Below are 26,674 nucleotides of genomic sequence, written 5' to 3'. Positions count from 1 at the left end.
TCCGGGAAATCCGTCTCCCCTATAGGTCAGTTCAATTGTTATTCGCAATGGATCCTTTGTTTATGTATCATATACATGGCTTTAATGCATATCAAAATGTGTAGTAGTTTTAAATATTGCACAAACCTCCATATCTTACATGTTTTCTTTAACAAATTTAAATTCAAGTTAACATGATTATTTTCATAAAACATCTGCATACCATTTTGAATTTTATAAAAAAAAAAAAAAAAAAAGAAGATGGGGGGATAAGATAGCACAAATGCCCATTCGGTTTAGTCGTGAAATACAATTTTGAATTTATTTTTTCCCAATTAAATCCAATTAAATATATTATAATACAAGTTTGCAAAAGCATAATTTCTAACTATATTCATTTTTTAAAATATTTGACAAACGATAAAAAGATATTGCAATAAATTTTGGTGGTATCGAACCCATAACATAAAAACCCTAGATATATAAGGTTAGTCAATGTCAGGTGCTCTAACCACTGAGCCATTTCAGAACAATAAAGTGCGCTCCTTAAATTCTATGTGTGACTTTGGCCACGAATTTACGGACTTGTATTATTTTTTCAAAACGTTCAATTGTTGGGACACAAAATGATATTTTTAATGTATAGTGGGTCATCTGTCCACATTTTTGTTGACTGAAATCGGTTTATTTTCCATTAGACTTTATTTAGATTATGAGAAAAATATGGAGCACAGACCCACTCTATGAAAGAAAATGCCTTGAAGTTCTAAAAATGACACTATTTGCAGGTTTTGATACGAATACGCATGTCTGAGCCACCACATTCCAAGTATTGAACATATTTCTACTCTAGGTTACAAATCAATGATATATTAAATATATATTGTTTTGAATGATTTTTTTAAAATTATATCAGATTTATTGATTTTTTCATTTTTCAGTAGCTTGTCGGATAGTGTATGGGCATTTTACACGCCTTATCCACCCATCTTCTTTGTATAACCTTTAATAAACTTATTTTTAAGGTAACAATACTATAAAACTCGGAAAACAAATGAGGATTGGAAAACCTTAAATTTACTTTCAAGTAGTGGGGGCAAAATAGTTGTAATATTGTTTTCACATGAAACACTGAATTTGATATGCAAGCAAACATGAAATGTGCATGTGTAGTACGAAAATCTCCAAAATTTTCACAAAATACCGTATAACCGGTTTTTTTTTCGCGTATCACAAAATTTGCGAAAAATGGGGAAAATATGTAGCATATTAGATTTGCGTCAGTCATTTTTTGCGATTTTAAAAGTTTCCTATGAAAATAATACAGGATATAATTTCTGCGATTCAATGTTTTGCGATATGAAGGAGATCGCGAAAAAAAACCTAAAATTAGATCATCGCAAAAATTATCGGATATACGGTATCCTTCAGCTTTGTTACGTTTTGAGAACTTCTACTATCTGATCTCTATAAATGAATAGAGATACAATGTATATTAAACATACGGGTCAACATACGGGTCATTTGCAAGTAGTTCACAACTGGTTCAACCGTAGCCGGGGAGCCGCTGGGGAGTATAACATTTTAAGATAATGGTCCATCAAGATGTTTTAAAATCTTTCGAACTTAAGGGGTGAACAAAGAGCGTATATTTATTCTTATATTAATAGAGTATTTTTTTTTGCTAAGTAAATGTCATACATAAAGCAGCTGATTAATCTTCAATCATTGGATGGGTCGGCCAAAATGTACATGTGTACTTTACTTACCTTACTTTGAATCTCCCCATATACTGCACGATTTCTAAACTATTGGAACTTCGACACATTTGTTAAGGTCGGCTTTTTCTATTTTAAGTAATTGCCCCCCCCCCCCCCCCCAAATTAAGTCAAGTTAAGACAGCTTGTATACTTAATCTTGACTTCATAGAATTAGCGTCTCTTTTCTTATTGTACATTCTTTTTTCATAAAAGGGACAAACATGTATCTCGACATATGGTAACGTTTACAACGTGTCTCATATTCTCTCAAAAATACGATTTATATTAGTTCCAATGAAAGTTTAACAATAGCACTTTTAATATCATTTTTAAGGTAATCGTTAGGAAAACCTTTCTAAGTAGAATTGATAAACATAATACTATTTTTGCAGTCCATTTAAATCTATCGATTTTCATTTAACATATTTTTCTCTTTAGTTTTTCATTCTGTCCAAAATAACATGCATGGCAATAATTAGGATTTGACGTCACAACATCGCCAATGCGAAAGAAATGCAAACATGAAGATCCAATTGACATTATTTGCCACTGACAATGGGAATCAGACATATGCCATACAGGTTGTATCGTTTTTCAAAGTGAAGGGCCAAAAAAAGTATAGGAGCAAACTGGCTTGTACGATAAAATAATGGTTGGTGATAATTACACCGATGGCCAATGGCGAAGCGAAGCGAAATGCTTACACGTACATGTATATATATATAAGTCAGAACATGAATGAAAATCGAATCTGTTGTACAAATTTTCTTACAGCTCATGGGCGCCACCATATAAGCCGCCATTTTGTTCAACAAAGTTAACTCGATCATAACCTTTTGTTATATTCTGGGCATACGGATAATTTTTATCAAAATATATCAACCAAAGAAAAACCTCTTAATAGGCATTACAATATTTAAAAGAATTAAAAAATTAAGAAATATCGCTGATTTTCAAAATTGAGCCACATCCGATCAAATTAAACTGATCTCAAATGAAAAAATAACGTAGTAGAAAAATTAAAAAATAACCATTCCAGTGGCTAAAATGTTTTACGGGATTCCATATTAAACCATTTTTAGGAAGTTTTAAGCAATTATAAAACACCTTGTTGTTAGGTAATCGCCATATTTTAAAGAAGATCTCTCAGTTGAAACGCCCCTGTTAGCTTATCTGGTTTCAATACACGGCTAAAATATGTGATGTCTACGGGGATTTTTATTTCCGCAAGTCCGGATGATAACGTGAAAGATGTTACGTAATATTCTCCTTATAAGTCTTCCTAAGAAATCGGTTTTCGTTCCTGTGAATTTTTCCGAGTGAAAAATGATAATGTGTGAATGAAATTAGCTTGGAAATGTTCCCTTTCATCTATTTCAATTGTACTTCTTTCGCAGGTATGTGTATTTTTATTAGACTAAAAATCGTCCAAACGTACTGCATAAATATCTTGGGACAGACGGTAGTACTGCTTTTTATTTCACATTGTGTATATTTTAAATTTAAGTTTTTAAGTTTTTGTTTCTATAAGTTGGTTGATGATTGCGAATGATGGTCCAGGTTTGGTCAGATAATACCGTTAGCGTCGCCACGGAGTGAATCAGCTTGCAGTAGGTTTCTCACTATGGTTCATGCATTCCTCTCAAGTAGTAAGGATTAGTAATTAATACTAGTAATTAGTAATTTTTCATCTTTATTTCTGAAGCTAATTTTGACAAGACCGGGACATGATTAGTGAGTTTACTTGCCAGTCGCTTTACCGCTATGACATGTACATCTAAGAAAACGTCTTCCCCTGACGTACGAATAAGTTTATTCGCTTTATATAAGAGATCATCTGGTGGTAGTGCTCCGCACAGTAGGGCCTACTGTGCGGAGCATTATGGGAAGATTGGCACCAGGCTAGGTCAAGTGGAATCGTGATCTTCGAGTTCTTTTTTGTACTGTTATAACTCACAGATTGGATTATTGACTGAATCATCGCAAAATGTGCGAATGCATCATGAATAAAGTAATCCGATAAAATTAGAGTAAAAACTCAACTACATAGCACCTTTCCGTAAATTGATTGTTTCTCTCATATTACTTTTTTGATAATCTGAATTAAATTAATTAAAGCTAAGCTTGTTGCCACAGGAAAACATGAATTCTGTCGAGTCTGTACAACAATGTCAAAATTTACTGACCTTTTTTTCTGATCCTAATTTATTTTGGATAGAATATTATTCTTTGTAAAATTAATTAAGTTTCAATGAATTTTAATCCACCAATTATCACGATCGTCCTTTAAGGCGATCTGAAAAGCAATACTATACAGTCATTAATAATAATATACCAATGGTGTCATAACACGCAAATTGATACCTGGTCAGAACATTTAATATGGAAGGCACAAGAATAACCAAAGACAGGTAAAAAAATAACTTTAGTTCAAATTTTAAGAAATAAATGACACCTTTACTCATAACCCCTGGTTTAGTGGCCGTGCTTCTGCAGCGCAATTACGTCCCTAGCAGCTGTGCAACGTTGTTCAATATTGTTTCAACGTTGATTTCACGCCGTCGTATCAACAGAATTACAACAAAGAAAACAACGCAAAGAAGTCAAATATGTGTATATATAAAATAATTTCGCATTTATTCTATTATTTTCAAATACAAGTTACATGTCATGTGGGTGGTTTTAAAAAAAAAAACGACGACGAAACAATGCCAAAATCTACAGTTACAGCTAGTTGAATGTACGTTGCCAATGCTGTTAGCTAAGAAAGAAAAACAATTAAACATGTACCTACGCTTTTCAGTTTCTCGCTGACATATCGCTTTGTGATATCATATGCAGATCATCACCTTAAAAGGTACTTGAAACTGTTCATTACTTACATGTTGCCCCATGACAACTAACTTATGACTATGTGTAAAATTTTCGTTTGCATTCGGCTCTCGAAAAGTTTTCATACATCGGCATGCGTTTGTGTAAAGCGTCTTAGTGTGAGGTATGAAGTATAAGGTATATTCGTACATGTAATTATTTCAGTACATTCTTATAGAGATAAGTATTTTTTGCAAAACATAAAAAGAAGCATTATTGACTTAATTTGTTGTAGACTTGCATACTTCATACTGTGTCGTGGTGCTTCGCCCGAAAGTCATTGGTCAAAAAAGTCAATTAATATCAAGTATGTTAAGCTTAATATAAAAAGGTGCGCTAAACATTCTACAGTTATTGGCCGCAAACTAAAAGAGACAGATTAATCTCGCTATTTTATAGTATATATAACTTAGTACTAAAGCCAAACGCCTGAATGTACCCTAAGACTGGGATCTAAATGTAAGTTTGAGAAAATCATTTTCAATATTTTAGGAAATAATTTAATATTAACAAAAATTTTGTTATGTAATTTGATTTCTTTTTCGTTTTTTCTAAAGTAAAATATTTTAATTGCAGTCCGGTGGATTTGACTCGAGTGGTCTGTTCTCTACATGTAAGTTTTATTTTATAGTAGAAATGTTATTGAAAACTAAAGTATGTAGATATTTTCTCATCAAAAGTATTTATGTCAGTTTTGGTATTCAAAGCCTTTATTTTTTTCATGTACATGGTCAATACTTTTATTATTATTTAACTAAACTTCTTTTCAGAAAATTTGGTTATAAAATGTCTATGTGCAATATACTCGTAGACAGAGACCATTTTTTCGAACGCTGTACGAAACGTAAATCAGTTTTGTATTCCTTATCCTATCAAACATTTATTTTTATAGTATAATTTTACTGTGGTATAAAGCGCGAGATCCGCAGCATTTTAAAACATCAGCGACATAGCAATATGATAAGACAAAATCAGAAGTAAGAAATTAAAAATATTTATCACTTAAAAATTACGCACTTTGAAAAAAAATTCTAACGCCCTTTGAATGTGGTCGATATTAACACACTTTGAAAAAAATGTGCAAGTTTCATTCGAAATTATTTATAAACTCAAATATGACTATCATAGATAATTGTCTTAACCTAGTTTCGCTCTATAAGTCATTAAACAGAGAACCTAGAGTATTTTAGCTATCCCGAATAGCAGTTCCGCCATGAAAAGACTTGTCCAGAAGATCTTTTAGAATAACAACTTACACATAAAGAATAACAGCTCAAGAGTTTATTGAGATTTGTATTATCAAAATGTCACATGAACCGCACCGCTTAAAATTTAGACATGTAGTAAATTTTGTATTTACACCCAACCAGTATTTTCAAAACTTACAACATGACAGAAACAGCGCGATTCATCCTATTTACTTTTGGCGTAGCTTAAAAACATTTCATGTTGACAACTCATATCACATGCTGATCGTTCCTTTAAAAGAATTGCTTGTGTAAAAAATTATTCCTTTAAAGAGACAGTGCAGTATCTTATTAAAAAAACCGACTTGAAATTTTTTTTCGATCGAGTTCAGTATTTTTTTTTACAACTCATTAATGTATAAACTTTCAGAAAATTACACATTTCTCCATTAAAATTACTTTCCTTCGTATATCAAACATTTGATATGTTACGTAACAAGCTTTCAATTTCTTAAATGTTTGTTTTTCTATAATAATTGTAAAACATGTACTTGCTCCCAAGTACCGACAGATACGGAAATGGTCCGCTTATGGAAAATTGCAAAATGACCAGTGAGGAATAGTGTAATGAGGTGATAAATTAGTCTGTGTAAAGGTAATGACCAATGAGGCAATAGTGTAGTTTGTGTAGAGGTGATGACCAATGAGGTGATAGTGTTGGTGATAATGTAGTATTTGTAGAGTTGATGATCAATGGGGTTATAGTGCAGGCTGTGTAGAGTTATTGAAAAATGTCGTTATAATGTAGGTGATAATGTAGTCTTTGTAGAGTTGATGTCCGATAGGATGATAGTGTAGTCTAATTAGATTTGATGACCGATGAGGTGATAGTGTAGTCTGTGTAGAGTTGATGTCCGATAGGATGATAGTGTAGGTGATAGTGTAGTCTGATTAGAGTTGATGACCAATGAAGTGATAGTGTAGGTGATAGTGTAGTCTGTGTAGAGTTGATGACCAAAAGGGTGATAGTGTAGTCTGTGTAGACTTAATGACCAATGTTGTTATAATGTAGGTGATAGTGTGGTCTGTGTAGAGTTGATGACCGATGAGGTGATATTGTAGGCACACCGTACAACGGCTTTGAATCATTTCATTCAAGTGCCATGTGATACATTCAAAATTGTTTGTTTACCTGGACAACAGACGTTCACTGAGGAAAGAAATGTTCTTTATTATCAATCTTAAACAAATATTAATCTCATAATATTTGGTTAAAAGTAGAGTTATATAGTTGCTCTTTTATGACCAGTAATTTTTTTTAAAAAACATTGCAATATGATGAATTTTGAGCCATTTTCTAATGCAATTTTGCGGCAAAAATGCAAACTTTGAGGTTTGGACAATTATCAAACTAAAACGGCGTGTGATAACAAAATAATATAATATCAGGATATTAGCCTATTATCTACGCTTTAAATTGATATACGCAAAAGTTTCTATAATTCATTCTTGTAGCTGCTATTTTAATTTTAGCAACAAACCCTCGAAGAAAAATGATACGTTCAACGTCCGTTGGATGATACATTCAAAATATGTTTTTAAACCAGTAATGAAACACTCATTTGCTGTGTTTGTTTAGTTAAAATCAGCCAAAATAACAATGTTTTTTCGCCTCAAATGATACATTGTGATAGGAATAGGAAGCATTTGAAAAATAAATAGATAACAACATTATATTTAGTTAAAAACTAATGAAAGAGTATTTAATAATTATTTATTTCTTTTATTGTCTGTTAATAAACATTGTTTGTTGAAATCTTCATGAAACCTGACCTCACAAGATGAATTTAGAAAGTAAACAGGTAAGGCTACTGGAAAACGTGGACGGCAGAAAGACAATGCAAAAAGTGAACAAAGAAAAATCTGGTTTTTAAATTTTAGAAGGTGAGTTTTAATGCAAGCTTCTATGTAAATAGGTCAGTCACACAACAATGGATTAAGTTGTTATGGGACACTTCCATGTTGTGACGTTTCATTAATCGAAATAAACAATAAATTTAAGTAAAATTTTATGAATAGTTTCTTTCACAGTTTTGTCACCAAACAGCATAGCGCAGTGGGTCAGAGGATTCACTTCAAATCTGTATGTCATGAGTTCGAATCCCTCGGGAATTTTTATATTTGTACCTTTCCAAACAATGTTTTTTTTTTTTGCTAAACAAAGTAAAATTTGCAAATTTTAATTCGGTGAAAGTATTTTGATTACAATATACTTCAATCCACATTAATATCGACAGATGTCCCCCTACAACCTTGACTGTCAAGAGGGGCCCAGAAACAGCGCTAGGATAATTTATTTAGCTGTAGATAAAGTTTAAAAAAGGGCATTAATGTTTTTGATTTTTAAATTTCAATACCTATCCTTTCGTAAGGAATGCTGTACAATAGACTACTTTTAATAAAAATATTATAGCATTTGACATGTTTTCGTTTTATTAAAGTTTCGGGCTTTTGATCCTTACACCCCGAGTTAAAACCCCGCAGGGGCTTATGTGGTTTCTTACTTATTTGAATTTTTAAGATATTCGTTTTTTATTCCCCAAACTGCAAATGTTTTGCTTATTTGACATATGTACAGTTTATTTATCATTATTTCTTTAATAATCAAATAATTCACTGTTAATTTGAGTGACTTTATCGGGGTGTGTTATTCCACCTTTATTAGAAATCAATTAAAAAAGAAAACAATACACCCCTTCATTGTACTCCGTACGTTTATAGCTTTGTTAACTAAAGAAAGAATGCATACATTTATGAGGTTATTGAGAAGTATTTATGTCACGTTTTATTGTATAATATTTTACATCCACCAAGTATGATTTCCTCTATTTCTTACGGAAATTGATTGTACACTCATGCATGTAGTTCTGTAAAAATTGACAGGAATGAAATCTACACGCCACATTTATCGATTGCAATTGGTTGAAACCTTCAGCATCACTCACTGCACGAGATAATCATGCTGATGTCTGATTTAAATGCCTATAGAAGACATTTGGTTGTTTCTCATCTCTAAAACACTGATGCACATAAACACTATTCTAGTTAATTTTACTTACTGTTTACGATCAATTTATTAATATTTTAAAAGAATGATGTAAATGTTAACAATAGAATGCTTCATTAATGATTCAAGCAGGTTATGAAGGTGGCGATTATCGCAGAAAAAAAGGTGTCTTTCCACTTAGCTAAAATTCTGAATTTTTTATGGGTGACTTATTTTAGCTGAGTGGCTTAGTAGTTATCACTTATTTTGAATATCATATACATGTACTTAAATATTTTAGCATGTTGGTTTGATATAATTTACTTTTTAGTGCAAATATCCTGTGGTGGATTGTTATCACAGGTGAATTCTATACAGGTAGTTCACACCTAAAACAGACTATACTCGATGCGCACTTATGATCAGGTGTGAAAATCACAAGTTTAGCTAGGTGGCAATAAAAATTTCAGAATTTTAGCTACGTGGGAATACACCAAAAAAAAAAAAATTACATAAACACAAACTGGTGTTAGGTATATTTTCTGAAATGTCACTACCTTCATATCCCCGATGAATCACTAACGAAAGCATTTTATTGTTTAAATATAAACTTGTCGTTCAATTAATACGGTGATTAAAGGTGTATGACACGTTTAATTTTCTTTTGAAACGCTATAGTGTTTTTGAGCAAATTTTTTGTGCAAACACCGAAAATTAATATTTATCTCTGTAAAACAGAACTATTTCATTAAGCGTTTCGTCATAACAACTTTTGAATGTATCATCATACAACTTTTGAATGGATCATTGTAGCAAGGACAACGGACTTTGAACGTATCATTTTTCTTCAAGGGTTTGTTGCTAAAATTAAAATAGCAGCTACAGGAATGAATTATAGAAATTTTTGCGTATATCAATTTAAAGCTTAGATAATAGGCTAATTTTCTGATATTGTATTATTTCGATAGCACACGCTGTTTTAGTTTGTTAAGTGTCTAAACCTCAAAGTTTGCATTTTTGCCCCAAATTCGATTTAGAAAATGGCTCAAAACTGTTCATGTTGCAATGCTTTTAAAAAAAAAATGAATGGTCATAAAAGAGCAACTATATAACTCTACTTTTAACCAAATATTATGAGATTAATTTTTGTTTAAGATTGATAATAAAGAACATTTCTTTCCACAGTGAACGTCTGCTGTCCAGGTAAACAAACAATTTTGAATGTATCACATGGCACTTGAATGAAATGATTCAAAGCGGCTGTACGGTATGGTAGGTGATAGTGTAGTCTGTGCAGAGTTGATGGCCGATAGGATAATAGTGAAGGTGATAGTTCAGTCTGTGTAGAGTTGATGACCAATGTTGTTATAATGTAGGTGATAGTGTAGGTGAAGAATTGATGACCAATGGGGTGATAATGAAGTCTGTGTAGAGGTGATGACCGATGGGGTGATAGTGTTGGTGATAATGTAGTCTGTGAAGAGTTGATGACCAAAGGGGTGATAGTATAGGTGATAGTGTAGTCTGATTAAAGTTGATGACCGATGAGGTGATAATGTAGTCTGTGTAGAGTTGATGGCCCATAGGGTGATAGTGTAGTCTGTGTAGAGTTGATGACCGATGGGGTGATAGTGTTGGTGATAATGTAGTCTCTGCAGAGTTGATGGCCGATAGGATAATAGTGAAGGTGATAGTTCAGTCTGTGTAGAGTTGATGACCAATGTTGTTATAATGTAGGTGATAGTGTAGGTGAAGAATTGATGACCAATGGGGTGATAATGTAGTCTGTGTAGAGGTGATGACCGATGGGGTGATAGTGTTGGTGATAATGTAGTCTTTGTAGAGTTGATGACCAATGGGGTGGTAGTGTAGGTGATAGTGTAGTCTGTGAAGAGTTGATGACCAAAAGGGTGATAGTGTAGTCGGTGTCGAGTTGATTACCAATGGGGTGACCGATTGCGTAATAGTGTAGTCTTTGTAGATTTGATGACGGATGGGATGATAGTGTAGTTGTGTAGAGTTTATGTCCAATGGGGTGATAGTGTAGTCTGTGTAGAGTTGATGACCAATGGGGTGATAGTGTAGTCTGTGTAGAGTTGATGACCAATTGGGTGATAATGTAGTTGATAGTGTAGTCTGATTAGAGTTGATGACGTATGAGGTGATAGTGTAGGTAATAGTAGGTTCAGTCTCTGTAGAGTTGATTACTAATGTTGTTATAATGTAGGTGATAGTGTAAGTGAAGAATTGATGACCAATGCGGTGATAGTGTAGTCTGTGTAGAGTTGATGACCAATGGGGTGATAGTGAAGTCTGTGAAGAGTTGATACCAATAAGGTGATAGTGTAGGTGATAATTCAGTCTGTGTAGGGTCGATGACCGATGGGGTGATAGTGTAGTCTTTGTAGAGTTGATGTCCAATGAGGTGATAGTGTTGTCTGTGTAGAATTGATTATGTGATATGTTTGATTTACAGATATTGTGAATATGCAAATTATTATAGAATTTGAAAAATTTGATAATCTTATTATTTTGATACCTAAAATATCACAATTTATATACAAGCTGATAAAACAAAAGTTAATCATTTAAAAACTACCATATTTTAAATGTTTTTCGATAAATGGTTAAAATGCCCATAACATGTTCATTTAATTTGTATTCGAAGTAATTTAAATTACTTAATCAAATACTAAATAAATGTAAAAGTATATGAAAATAACCAGAAAGCATGTTAAGCTTTCTAACTTTTGGTTTTGTCTATCATTACGGCTAAGTGTCATTGTTTTTGAAAATGAATTTGTGTTTTAAACTTGTGCAACTGAAAATTTGAAAAGCTATAGCTGTATATATTTTTTTCTTGTAGTGGGTTCAAGGACATATAATTATTTTCGATTAGCAAACTGTTGCTCAAAAGAGATTCAAATAAATAATACTAAGAAAATCACAGAAGAAGAAGAAGAAGAAGAAGAAGAAGAAGAAGAAGAAGAAGAAGAAGAAGAAGAAGAAGAAAGAAGAAGAAGAAGAAGAAGAAGAAGAAAACCAAAAACGAAAAAAAAATAATGACACGAAATTTTACCAAAGCGAACAGTTTTTACAGGAAACTCATCATGGCACAACTTGAGTTTGACTACGCTCTAAGATACGTTGACTTCTATGGGGAATGGGGAATGGTATTTGTCCGCTATGTTACTCCATATTTGTGGGTGGCCCCGCTCACTGTAGCAATTTTTCTAATGGTTGCTTTTAAGAGACTTCGTTTGTTTGGACCAATGCAAAAATGTCTGATTTCAGTCATGGCTGTCGACGTCTTTTTCATCATTTTTGTTGGCCTTAAAGACGCAATTTTCAATTTGTTGAAATGGAACTATGGCTTTATTGAATATAAGATTTGTAGTTTCGTGCTAAATTTCATTCATATTCAAATCAGCATTTACAGCACCTCGCTTTGGATCAAATCCCTTATGCTTATTCATCGAAGTTTTATGTTTCTTTTTCCCTTTAGATTCAGATATTTTAATGTAAAACTATTTCTTGTTCCTTTTGCGTTCTTCCATTTGCTAATAATTGTATTGTACTGTATCTCAACAAATATTATTCCGATAAAAAAAATTACAACCATCCAAGAATACGTTCCGCAGATGCCATTGAAAATCATTGATGCGTGTATCCTAGAAAATGATGATATGAAGTTCTATAGTGGAATCACATACATCACTATAAGGTGGTTTCGTTATTTCGTTCATATCATATATTTCGCTTTGTTGCCATTGTGTATTCAAATCCTATGTACAGTCGTTCTTATTTTCATGATTAGAAAACAAATTACAAAACTTTCCTTTTTAACTCCTATTGGTAGGTCAAAAATTGCCAAAAAAGTGGCATACCTTGTTTTAATCAGGGCACATATTTATTTAGCCGTTTCGTTTTTGGTGCAAGAGATTCCAGTTTATTTCGCTGTTATTTCTGCACTTTACAATCAAGATACTTCCAATTTTCAAAAAGTGAATTCGATACTTGTACTATATATTTACCAAACATTTGCCATCGGTAAACTAATTGATTTTCTTATTTATGCAAGCCTAAGTCGTAAAGTAAAATCTGAACTCAAGAATCTCATTTTTTGCAAAAAATGGAAGAAGGAAGTGGCTCCGAAATAAAATCAAGAGTCCTAGGGGCCATATCGCCCACCTGAACAACAATAGCCTTAACTCTGATCAAATCAGCATTACGGTATCAAAATCAAAATATCATGACAACTAAGTACAAAAATCTGCCGATTATTATACACATATTTACCAACAATCAAACTTTCAGCTCAAGTGAGCTAAAAAGCGAGGGTTTTTTTTTAATTCACAATGGAAGTAGTGATACAAATGTATAACACAGGTACTTGTTATGCATAATGTGCTTGCAAAAATGTTAATCACTGCAACGTCACAATTACATTCTGTACGTCATGATGTCATTCACTAGAATAAATGATCTTGATTTGGTTAAATCGTAAACAATGAGGAATAAACTAAAAAAGTTCGCCATGTTACACCATTATAAAATGACTTGGGACAATTTATCAAAGTACTGTTATAACATTTCTGGTTTGTGAATATACCCTGAAAATATCACTGGAAAGAAACATTGGAAAACTGTCTATCAATTTCAGCGGAAGAAATTTTGCATCGACAACTGCCGATCCGTTACATATCACAACGGTGGTTAATATGGGGAAGTCCATGTGCTGGACAGTCTTTTAATTTGACACTCAACTTATGTCTTTTGTTGTATTTATGTCAGTGTAATTTAATTATTATTAAACTTCAAATCAGAAATAGTAGTAATCTTCATTAGTCTTCAAAGATGGATGGATAGATAATTGTATCAAAGAAATGAATAATAAATCCATGACAATGTTTGATTCCTCTGTTCTTTCGAAATAACGTGCCTGTTTAAGACTATGCATTCAGTTTATATGGAGGATAAGAGGGTAATGTCAGGAACATCATTTCATCATGTCTAAATATATAAACTTTTTACTACTGTTTTTAGTGATTAGTGGAACGGAATGGAACCAGTTAAGATGTGCCCCACAGGAAATTGAATTTTTAAAAAATCAACAACATATATTAATTTTTGAAATAGAGTCATCTTCTTTTCTGAAAATGTATGTTTTAGGGCAACTGTTTCCATTTGGAGGTACACTTTGACAAATGCAGAGTAACACAAACTATTCCTCACATGCAATTTCAATAATGCAGGCAAGTTAAAAGGGACGCGGTACGATTTAAGCTGAATATTTTATCTATTTTTTTTTTCATTTTTGATGTGTACAATTTCTCATTCATATGGCTGGATGGTCCTTGCCATTTTAATCTCCTTTAAAGGGACTTGGACACGATTTGAGTTTTAAAATTTTATTTTTATTTTTTATGTGTAAAAATGGTTGACTGGTGCGTTTTAAATGATAGACCAAGATATTATATGTTAAAGTCAAGATACAAACGAGATACAGGGGTAAAAATTTGTTATGTCAACAAAGCTCGAGTCTTATAGTTGTCTACAAAAATGTAATGTAGAGAATTACCATTTCTTGGACAAAATGACATGTAAAAGACAATTTAAACTCATTAAATATCTTCATAGATACCATTATCAACAAAGGAAAAATACATTTGATTAAAACTTACACCAATACAACACATTTGTAAAAAATGACAATATTCGAGCTTTTTTTACGAAATAATGAATTATGCACTCTGTATCTTTCTTATAACGTGATATTTTACTTTCAAATTTTGACATAACATTATAAACTTCTATATTTATCAGTATAAACAATGAAAATGGAAAAAATAAAATTTGAAAATTTTAAGGTGGCTCTATACACCCACAGTTAATTCCAATTTTCATTAGAAGACCAAAAAAACATATACTTATCAAATATTAAAATGATGATAGGGATACTATAGGTATTTTTAAAGAATTTTTAAATGTTTTTTCGTTTTTTTGTAAAATATTTTTTAAAAAGATACCTATTAACAAATTGAGAGAAATTTTTTTGTCATATGATGGTAGTTTTCTTCGGACACAAAAAAAAAATTTAACACTTCTTAAAATTCAAAAATGTTATTATTGCAATTTTTTTTAACATTTCCCAAAACATAATTTTTCATATTTTCTTACTCTGTTGACAAATCATCTGAAAAAGTTGCTTGATGTTAAAAGAAAATGTATTTTAATAACTGTGACATAAAAAAATGAATGAAAATCAATGCAAATAAACAGAAAAAATATTTTTATTTGGTGTGAAAGTTCCTCAGGTAAGGGTTATCGTTCCTAAGTCTCAAGGCCCAAACACCTTTGGGACTTTCCATTTCTGAGTTGAAGAAAATTTCCTAAATATAATGTTGGAATGATAAATACATACGTATTTCATTATAGGCCTGTATAAGTGAATATATTCGCTTTAATGCAAAACTAAGTCAAACAAGCATTCTGAGAGTATTGCATAAGCAATACACGTCCCCTACCGGTAAACCCTTTGATTGAGAATGACAAAAGTTTGAGACCCTGTATATTAAATATCCCCTATCATAAATGTAGTAATTGTAAAGTATGAAATTATGAAAAATGATTATAATTAACAGCAAACAATCTCAGAAATCCATTAAAAAAAGTACATATTTGAAGCAAAGCAAACACAAAAGTCTAGTATATTATTCAACAGCCCAAACCCGATAACGAACCCGATTGTAATAATAATAATGATAAAACCCTGACGTTAAAATTTACACAATACTTGACACCATTTTACAGAAGTTATTTGTTTGTTATTAGAAATGATAAATGTAATAAAACAAATAATGCACGATATTATTTATTATTTTACTGACCACATAATGTCCTCGTTCATTTAGTACACACCGAGCCCGATAACGAACCCGATCATTAAAAAATTTGGAGTGAAAAAAATTTAAATTTCTGGAAATTGTGTTGACTAGACGCTACAAGAGTATAAACTTGGTCTGCTGTTTGATATTTTGAAGCTGCTCAGCAAGTTTCACATCATTCGTCAAACGCATGCAGAAAAAAAACAACGGAAAACTGAAGTGGGACAGACAGACGGACGGACAGACAGACAGACAGACGGACGGACGGACCGACGGACAGGCAGACAGACAGACGGACTGACGGACGCAGAGGAAAGCTATAGTCCCCTCCGGTGAAACCGGTAGGGGACTAATGAATAAAGGGGAAAATTGACTAGGCTAATAGGATTTATGTATCCCAACCTAAGAGAAATTCAAAGCAACCCTCCCATCCCCTTAAGGTGATAAGGAACATCTGTCGATATTAATGTGCATTAAAGTATATTATAATTGAAATACTTTCACTAGTTTAGAATTTTCTTTCACAGTATTCAACCAAAAATACATTTTAAAAAATTTTGGAAAGTTAAAAAATTTATTGTTCTCAACGGGAATCGAACTCATGACCTTCAGGTTTGTAGTGAACCCACTAACCCACTGAGCTAATGTGTTACATATTGATGTTGGGAAAGAAACTTTATTATAAAAAAAAAATACTTTTATTTTATGGTTTATTTCGATAAATAATACCACACAACGTGAAGGTGTCGCATACCACATTACTTGTAAGTGATGAAATTCCCAATTATCAAATTAAATCTATTCATTTATCAAAAGAGCGGTCCCCATACAATTCGCCTCAGTTTAAATCAGCCAGTTCCGGAATTGCATGCTTCCAGATTTACTTTTTTGCGTACTGTGTCATCAAAAAGTGGTGTATTGAGCCATCTTATGTCAAATCATGTCCAAGTCCCTTAAAGTTTTTAATGAAATGTTTACATGTATTTTTTTCTTTAATAAATAATAAGTCAGGGCCAAAAATAATACTTATGAATTAAAGGGACTTGGACACGATTTGAGCACAAAATTTCAAATTTTATTTCTCCATTTTTAATGTTTAGAATGGGTAATATGGGTATTTTTAATCTTTTATCAAAATTTGAAAGTCGGATATTGAGTTATAAGCAAGATACAGCGTTTGCAATTCTTTGTTTTTTAAACAAACTTGAGCGTTGTTATTGTTTACATATGTGTTTTATTGTTATCAGTTTCAATTAAATGTTGCTTTCTTCTATTTATAATATATTTTATATACACATTGAACAAGTTTGCCTTGTTTATTACAAGTTGTTTAGCCAAAGAAATGGTAATTCCATACTTTACATTATTTGTAAACAAATATAAGACTCGAGCTTTGTTTACATAACAATGAATTCTTACATGTGTATCTCTCTTATAACTTAAATTATAGCATTAAAATTTTGGTCAATCATTTAAACTGTGCAAGTAAGCCATTTTATATCTAAAATTAAAGTACTGAAGTACTGAGGGGAGTTGATTTTATCGATCATCATTTATTTTAAAATCAACTTATCTTGCATGGCAATTAGTTTCTAGTCTGTATTTGAATTACGCACTTTTTTATTATATCAATTTTAAGACTTTTCCGACAAGAATTTCGAGAAACCCCATATGAACCATGTTTGTTATATTTAAAGATAGATTTCAAACTATGTATTCGAATCGAAACAATTCCAAAAATCTTTTGGATCCAAGCACTATTGATATCGAACTCTAGTTTCGTTCAACCAGACGCTCGGTTGTCTCCGTTAATCTCCGACAAGCAAAAGAGCCTCTCTGCTTGTTGGAGATTTACGGAGACAGCCGAACGTCTGGTTGAATGAGACTTTATTACACTCTGGCGTAGGAACACATGAGACTACAAAAATATCTAAATTGTTCGTATTATAAAATCTGACTATTTTAAAGTGTTTATAGATAAGTTTCCTTGAAAAACAACGCTTCAGCATTCGTTACATCGAATTTTTCTACTATTTTCAAGAACTAAGTCTTGTCAGAGGCGATGATTTGTGCTTAGGTCCAAACACTGTTTCGCTTTCGATTTGCCAGAGTAACTGCATAGGAGATTTAATTAAAAGCAACTCCCAAAAAAAAAAAAAAATAAAAGCTTGATCTAAAATCGTGTCCAAGTCCCTTTAAGGCATTTTGCAAATAACTAAAAAATGCCTGCACCAGAGTACTTGCATAAGGCCCTGTCACACCAAGCTGCGTCCCCAAGGCGTATTCACAGTGTTGTAAAATTCACGGAATCGCCGTAGGATCGCAAGGAAAATTCAGAAAAAATGTACAGTTTTATTTGATAATTTTACAAGTGGAGATGTCACGGCGTCCTGACGGCGACCGAGGCGTTCTTACGGAGCTCCCACGGCGTGTAACTGCGTTTCCACGGAGTTCTACTTGGCGATTAACTGCGCTCTCGCTGAGTCTCTGCCGAGCGCCCATGACGTGCTAGGAGTTTTTACCGCGTGTCCACGGCGTGCTCTGTGCTGACCTCTTGGTAGGTTAATATTAATTTGTAGAATTGTATGGGGAAACAAATAAGAATTTACAACAAGTAAATAAATGATTAAAAATTGTTTTGATTTTATGAAAAGGTACATTGTAATTAAAACATAACTACATCTAAACAATTTGTGAAGGACTAGGACAAAACTCTTAGTAGTCAGGCCTACAAAAAAATCCGTTATTAGTTGTTAGAAAACATAGAAAAGATGTGAAAACATCAGAACCAAATGGCATGAATTCCATCTGCGTCCAATGATAGGTCTTGGAATATTAGCAAATGCTACTTTTTACATAGCCATCTACATCCAGTTTGATGATTATTACACCGCTTGCTATTGTTCGAGTTTTCGTGGTCTTGACGAAAACGTACTAGAAACGCCGGGGAGGCGCGGTATAAACGCAGATGGAACGTCACGAGAGCGCGATAAACGCAGCAACAGCTCTTTGGGGTCGCTGTGTGAACGCAGCCAAATGAAAAACTGCTTGTTCAAACGTTGTGGATGCGCAGTGAGAGCGCAGTGAAAGCGCGACAGAGACGCAGTGAGATCCCAAAGGACTCCGTAAGGTCTCCGTGCAAGCGCAATTGACTTATCACTGCGTCTACACTACGATTAGCTGCATTCCTTGAGCGCGCCGACGTGGCACTGTTGGAGATACTACGACACTGTCACAATCGGTTTTTGGAACGCAGTTCGCAGTTCGCAATTGAATAGTGAACTGCGTTCTAGAACGCATTTCGCAATTCAAAATTTAGAATTCGTATTTGGGGCCCGAAATTTTCAGAGGCAGCTACTAGTGGTTAACCATTACCACCATGAAAATATGGTGAAGTGGTCATCTCCACTTTTTGAGATTCGGGCTTATTTGTAATTGAAAAGTTTACTGCGTTCTAGAATTTATTTAGAATTCATATTTGGGGCCTGAAATTTTCAGGGTCATCTACTAGTGGTTTACCCCTACCACTGTAAAAATATGGTTATGTGGTTGTCATTAAGTTTATAGACTCGGTCCCCACTCATTTAACACTGTGAAATTGAAAAGTGAACAGTGTTCTAGAACGCAGTTTGCAATTCAAAATTTTGAATTCATATTTGGGGCCTGAAATTTTCAGGATCATTTAATAGTTGTTGACCACTTCCATCATAAATATACATGTATGGTGAAATGGTGATCTCTAGTTTTTGAGATATGAGGCCCTTATACTTAAATATTAATTATTTTGGGATTTTAAACATCGGGCTCGGAAACATCGAGGGCCCCTACCCTTGACCCTGAAGGTTTATAAATTGTTGATCTTACTGAAAATACACATACGCTAATACTGAATAGTTCTTTCAACTTCTTTCAACTTTTGTTTAAATTTTGCAGATTTTGTTTTCTGCTAAAACATTTTTGACAGTACTTCACTATTAAAAGTTAAACTTTTATATTTAAGTCAATGTAATCTTGCATGTGTTTTGTTGCTATTATCTCACTTAATCATTAAGATAACCACATGACATGCAATGCAAAAATATATTGAAAAATACTTAATAACGATAAAAGACATCGTATCTCAACATTTTTATCATTGACATTTTAATTTTATACCTGGAAAATAATATCAATATAATTCAATTAATTTTGTTGTATTTAATCATTCAATTTTTTGTTTAATTGAATAAAAAATGGGAAGGGATTTGAAAACTAATGGAGGAATTTCGAGCTGTTTTACTAGTAAGAGTGTAAAAAGACGCAGATCCAGAACTATTTTATAAGAGTAGTGAGGGGTGATGGGAAATTTAGATGTATGAAGTACATGTTCGCTTGCAGGGTTTTTCAGAGAGAGTGGGATTTGGGGATGCATAGAAACTCCAGCTTGTTAAGGAGGTCCAGGCACCGAAGCATTCAGGGGCTCCTAATTTTTTTTAGATTTGATTAAGTACAAACGAAACCGTTAAATAAGCATCTGCATTGGTGTTCCCGTGCTTCTTGAAAACCGACATTACAACCATAAGATGCACAAACATATTTACAGCAAACCCCTATTGATGTAAAATGGATATATATATGTTATAAAGAAATTTCTTACATGCCTGGTTGATTTCCTTTTCCCTTTCTCTCCCTCTCTTCTGTTTATTTTTTTAAAGAGAGGGTTTTTTTCCAAAAGGACGGGGATGGGGGTGGACGTGTAGCATCCCCTTCTAAATCAGCAACTCTAAAAATCATTTAAATATGAAATATGATACATGTACAATAGATAAACTAGGATTGTTAATCATACCATGGACTAATCACATCTGATGATAACACGAAACAACCCCACCCCCAAACAAGTGACGTAAAAATTTAAATGATATCTTCAGTATTACAATATGGAAAAGTCTTACACCCAACATAATTAAATGTTTTTCATATCATTTTTATATCAGTCCCTAAAACGAGCCGATACCCGCAAATATACAAAAGAAAAACTGGGAATTATATTCCCTCAGTCATGTTTTGACGTGAACCCCCCGAAAAAAAAACTTGTTAAGAAAACATCGATGATTCGAAGCCCAATTTTAAAACCCGATTATAATGGATAGTGTTTTATAAATGGAGACCCGAACCTCAATAACTAGATTAACCCCATTGGTCATCAATTCTTCACTTACACTATCACCTACATTATAACAACATTGGTAATCAACTCTACAGAGACTGAACTATTACCTACACTATCACCTCATTGGTCATCAACTCTAATCTAACTACACTATCAACTACATTATCACCCAATTGGTCATCAACTCTACGCAGACTACACTATCACCCCATTGGTCATCAACTCTACACAGACTACACTATCACCTCATTGGAATCAACTCTACAGAGACTACATTATCAACCCATTGGTCATTAACTCTACAAAGACTACACTATCACCTACACTATCACCCAATTGGTCATCAACTCTACATCGACTACACTATCACCCTATGGGCCATCAACTCTTCACAGACTATACTATCACCTACACTATCCCTCAGTCATGTTTTGACGTGAACCCCCCGAAAAAAAAACTTGTTAAGAAAACATCGATGATTCGAAGCCCAATTTTAAAACCCGATTATAATGGATAGTGTTTTATAAATGGAGACCCGAACCTCAATAACTAGAGATGACCACTTCATCATATTTTCATAGTGGTAATGGTATAACATTAGTAGATGACCATAAAAATTTCAGGCCTAAAATTTTACTTCTAAATTTTGAAATGCAAACTGCGTTCAAGAACGCAGTTCACTATTCAATTGCGAAAAAGCCAAAATCTCAAAATCTAGAGAGGACCACTTCACCAAATTTTCATGGTGGCAGTGGTCAACCACCAGTAAATGCCCTTGAAAATCTCGGGCCCGAAAATGAATTCTAAATTTTGAATTGCGAACTGCGTTCTATTCAATTGCATATAAGCCCTATTCTCAAAAACTATAGATAACTGCATCACCATATTTTCACAGTGGTAGTGGAATACCACTAGTAGATGCCACTGAAAATTTCAGGCCCAAAATATGAATTCAAAATTTTAAATTGCGAACTGCAGTTCGCTATTTAATTGCAAAAAGCCAAAATATCAAAAACTAGAGAAGACCACTTCACCAAATTTTCACGGTGGCAGTGGTATACCACCAGTATATGCCTTTGAAAATTTCGGGCCCCAAATTTTGAATTGCAAACTGTGTTCTAGAACGCGGTTTACTAATCAATTGCGAAAAAGCCAAATCTCAAAAACTAGAGAAGACCACTTCACCATATTTTCACGGTGGCAGTGGTCAACCACCAGTAAATGCCCCTGAAAATATCAGGCCCCAAATATGAATTCTAAATTTTGAATTGCGAACTGCGTTCTAGAAAGCAGTTCACTATTCAATTGCATATAAGCCCGATTCTCAGAAACTATAGAAAACTGCATCACCATATTTTCACAGTGGTAGTGAAATACCACTAGTAGATGCCCCTGAAAATTTCGGGCCCCACATATGAATTCCAAATTTTGAATTGCGAACTGCGTTCTAGAACGCAGTCCACTAATCAATTGCATATAAGGCCGATTAACAGAAACTATAGATAACTGCATCACCATATTTTCACAGTGGTAGTAAAATACTACTAGTAGCTGCCCTTGAAAATTTCGGGCCCAAAATATGAATTCTAAATTTTGAATTGCGAACTGCGTTCTTGAACGCAGTTCACTATTCAATTGCGAACTACGAACTGCCAACTGTATTGCAAAAACGGCGACTTACTACGCTTCTACGGCGTGTTTATCAGAATGCAAAGCCACGGCGCGTACTTTGTGCATGTTCAAAGTACGCGTCGTCGCATGGCGTACTTAAATGTTCATAGCGATCCGACCGCGAAGGACGAAGATGCCGTTGCGTTGTTACGGCGCTGTAAGAGACTCTACTGCGTTTAATTTGGCGTTTTACTTTATTTAAAGGCGCAGCGGGATCGCCTTGAGGACACAGCTCTGGTGTTACAGGGGTTTTACACCTTTGGTATTTCAACACATGTCAGATGTTGTCCGTATATAATTGAATTTTAACTGATAATTTATTATTGTGAAATTAATCAAAAACCTACTTTCATTTTCGATAAACAAGCCCGGAATAGCAAAAATGAGAGTAAGATGGTGGAAACGAAAGTCTCAAAATATATACTTGCAATGTAATATTGAATGATTACGTATAGAGTGACACACCCCAAATCATGAAATGGGGGGGGGGGGGGGTGAATACCCTTGACTTCAATTTTCAAAGATTTCAATCTTTTTAAGGTTGAATAAATAAAATAAGTCAATTCAGTTCTTTTGTGGGCGATTTTAGTTTCGATATTCATTCGCTTGCGAAGCACGACCTCTAATGAGATAATGGGATAGAACTTTCCAGAACGGGGAAACCAAGAACGCGGATTGACTAATTAACGAAAAGTGTAGGACGAGTTCATCATGCATTGCGGGCAGATACCTTGGATCGGACTTCGATTAATACAAAAAGTTAAGTATAAACCGATGCAAAAAGGAGGAATTTCCATCATAGTATGGTATACCATTTACATACTTTCTCCCTCTCTCTCAGAATCGTGAGGTATCTGAAATCACGTGACTGGAATGTGGACGAAGCCGAGAAGATGCTTCGGAATACGATAGAGTTTAGGAGACGAACCAACGTCATAGACATCGACTGACGCTGGTGCCACGAACGACCGGGCTTCCATACCATGGTACGTGCTCGAGTAGCAGTGCGTGAATCCCCCCAACGCACACATCCTTTCTCTCACAATGTAAAATGTACTTCCTCCAATGGCTTGTTTTTATTGCAATCGCAACCTATCGGATCTTTCCGACAGACCTTGAATGTATTAGATAACGTCCCCGGATGTTTTATACAAAATGGAGTCGCTTTTCAACAATTATTGAATGTTTCTCCTGTGGTGTATTTTAAAGGTGTATCATTGAATTTTAGCTAATATTTCAACAGATAATGCATTGCATAGATTAGTTTTATTAAAAAAGGGGGATTATGGATTCCCAAACTTTTAATACATTCGATGTTTGTTGCGATTGATGTAATGTTGTCTTCTTTTAGCGGCAAGTTGGGTTTGATGAGAGCGGGCGGCCTGTGATTTATTCCAATTTCAGACAAGCGGAGACTCACCGATACAGCGCCGAAGACTCCATCACCCACGTGTCCTACATCATCGAGAACGCCAAACTGACCATGAAACCCGGCATCAGTACCTGGGTATTTGTGGTGGATTGTTCAGTAAATGATTCGGTGTTATGTTTTGAAATGAATTTTAAAAATCATATTCGGTGACTTTCGTAATTAGTTGTTGTAAATGAACAATAGTTTGTTTTTTTTAAATCAAGAGTTATTTACACGCACTTGGCAAGCATATGTCAAGAGACAGAAAGACACACACATGTACACACACAAAATAAACAGTTTATTACCTTCATTATTTGTGGGAGTGTCTATATATATATATATATATATATATATATATATATATATATATATATATATATATATATATATATATATATATATATATATATATATATATATATATATATATATATATAAGAAGTATGTTTTATTATTTGAAATATATTCCAAGGAAGAAAGTGTCATGAATTTGGTTTGTAGGTATGTCGCTTCCTCTTCCTCTTTTAAATCAAGAGTTTATTTACACGCACTTGACAAGCATATGTCTAGTGACAGAAAGACACACACACATGTACACACACAATAAACAGTTTATTACCTTCACTTTATGTGGGGGTGTCTATATATATATATATATATATATATATATATATATATATATATATATATATATATATATATATATATATATATATATATATATATATATACATGAGGTATGTTTTCTTATTTGAAATATATTCCAAGGAAGAAAGTGTCTTAAATTTGGATTGTAGGTATGTCGCTTCCTCTATGCAATCCCAAACTCGGCTACGGCGTCACACAGACCCTGGCTGACCACTACCCAGAAAGACTCGGAATGGTGAATTGTTTGAATCACAACGCCGTGTTTCACGCAGTATGGAAAGGCAATCAAAGTATTCATCGAAACACCGCATCGAAGGTGAACTTAGTTCGTTCGATGTCTAAAGTGAAAGAGCTTTTCCACGAATATTTTTCTGACGAATTAACAAATTGGTTACTCGATGAGATAAAAACAAACAAGAAAGGACCACTTTGTGATCATGATAGCGAGCAAAGATTCTGGGAACGACCTGCAAAAAAAGGCTCCCATGATCCTCGTGGGTGTCCGTCTTTTGTAGCCGAATACGTGGATAGCTATTTGGAAAAGAAAGAAACGTCCAATCAGCGCGTTCACAGACCTTTCCCAACTATGATTGACAGTTTGTCTGGTAAATGTTGTAAGGTTCAGTCTAATTCTTCAAGGGACGAGGCTTCTTTGAGTGACGTCAGCGGAACCAGTAGTGACTGTGAACTAGATTCTGATAAAGCAGACGACATAGAAATTCCAGACGAGTTCAAAATTGACAACAGTGCTGTAAAACAAATCAGTGTGTCATAATCTTTGTTAATAATTAAATCTGGATTTATCTTTGTGTCTTTCAATGCAATTTAGCCCCTGGTTGTTGCAAGTGTTGTTCAAAGAGTAATAGTTGGTGTTTTCTCGTTATTCGTGTTTACGAAATGTATTTAAAATATTTTAATAAATGAATAAATATTATCTACCGTTTCAGCCCATATGAACTCATGTGAGCTTTTCTGAGTACAGTTTTTCCGGCGTTCGGCCGTCTGTCATTCTGTCTGCAAAAGTTATTTTTACTTTTTTTTAACTGTTTCTTCAGAACCACTGGGCCAATTTTAACCAAATTTAGCGCAAAGCATCCTGGGTATAGGACTCTTAAGTGTGTGTTAAAAGTATGGCCCAGGCCTCCTTCAAGGCTATATAATTATAAAAGAATAAAATAGAATAAAACTTGCGAAAACCCCTCTCAAGAACTTTTATGAAATTGTCATGCAATAAAGCTTGTATAGGAAAGTTTGAGTTTGAAAATATCATAACCGCAACCCGTGTAGGTACCAGAAAGGATGCACACTGTGCGAGATTTTACGTGCATTTATTTTAATCTTTTTTAAATGAAAAGTGTAAATAAAACATTCTGAATAACCAATATTGAAGCTTTTACAATAAGAGTTGCTCATTTGAAACTTCGTTAAAGTCATATATTGGATACAAGAAAACCAGGAATTTTCCCATTCTATTTCTTTTATTGTATCGAATTACATGTGTATCTTTAATGAGTTTAATTTTCCTTATATTGTATCAATATTTAGCTTTGATTATAGTTTTAATCAAATGCCTACAGCACTTACTCAATAAAAAAATGTTTTTATTCTTTATTTTAAGCATTAAGAATTACATGTCATTTGTTTTTCAAACATTACCCGGGAGTGATACGAGATGAAAGACTCATTGAGGTCCAAGTCCATCCATTCTAATTTATAGTAAATAATACTCTGCAGAATTTATGTCTTCTTTCATATTTGATCAGTATGTAAGAATATGAAGAAATTTCTTGTGAATTGGCGTATATATCTTAGGTTTTTTTCCCCATTTTATTAGATTTTGGAAAGATACTAGTCTTGTTGTTCAGGTGAGCGATGTGGTCCTTGGGGGTCTTGTTTGTGTAAATACACTGTCCGATAAAACAGAATATATTATACTTGTCATAATTTTCGTCCTTCACTATATTATCTCTTAGCAATGTTCGATAACTCTTAAAGAATCTATTGCGAATAACAAATGACTTGACCTATATGAACGGTATTGGCTTCTGTCTGTACAAAA

The 26,674-nt window shown here is 33.6% G+C and overlaps 1 protein-coding gene across 2 annotated transcripts in view; it reads left to right on the top strand.

Annotated features, from left to right (window-relative positions):
* Positions 1-25,420, top strand: part of LOC105341366 (phosphatidylinositol transfer protein 3) — a 33,261-nt gene extending 7,841 nt beyond the window's left edge. For both annotated transcript variants that reach the window (XM_066078654.1, XM_066078655.1), the window contains one exon: positions 24,765-25,420. In XM_066078654.1, the coding sequence (XP_065934726.1) occupies positions 24,765-25,390 (626 nt within the window). In that variant the 3' untranslated portion in view covers positions 25,391-25,420. The remainder of the gene's footprint in view (positions 1-24,764) is intronic.
* Positions 25,421-26,674: the final 1,254 nt, after the last annotated feature.

The sequence above is a fragment of the Magallana gigas genome, chromosome 3 (assembly GCF_963853765.1).
Source record: "Magallana gigas chromosome 3, xbMagGiga1.1, whole genome shotgun sequence".
NCBI lineage: Eukaryota > Metazoa > Mollusca > Bivalvia > Ostreida > Ostreidae > Magallana > Magallana gigas.
Note: the sequence above shows the minus strand (reverse complement) of the source record. Positions and strands in the feature narration are given on the sequence as shown.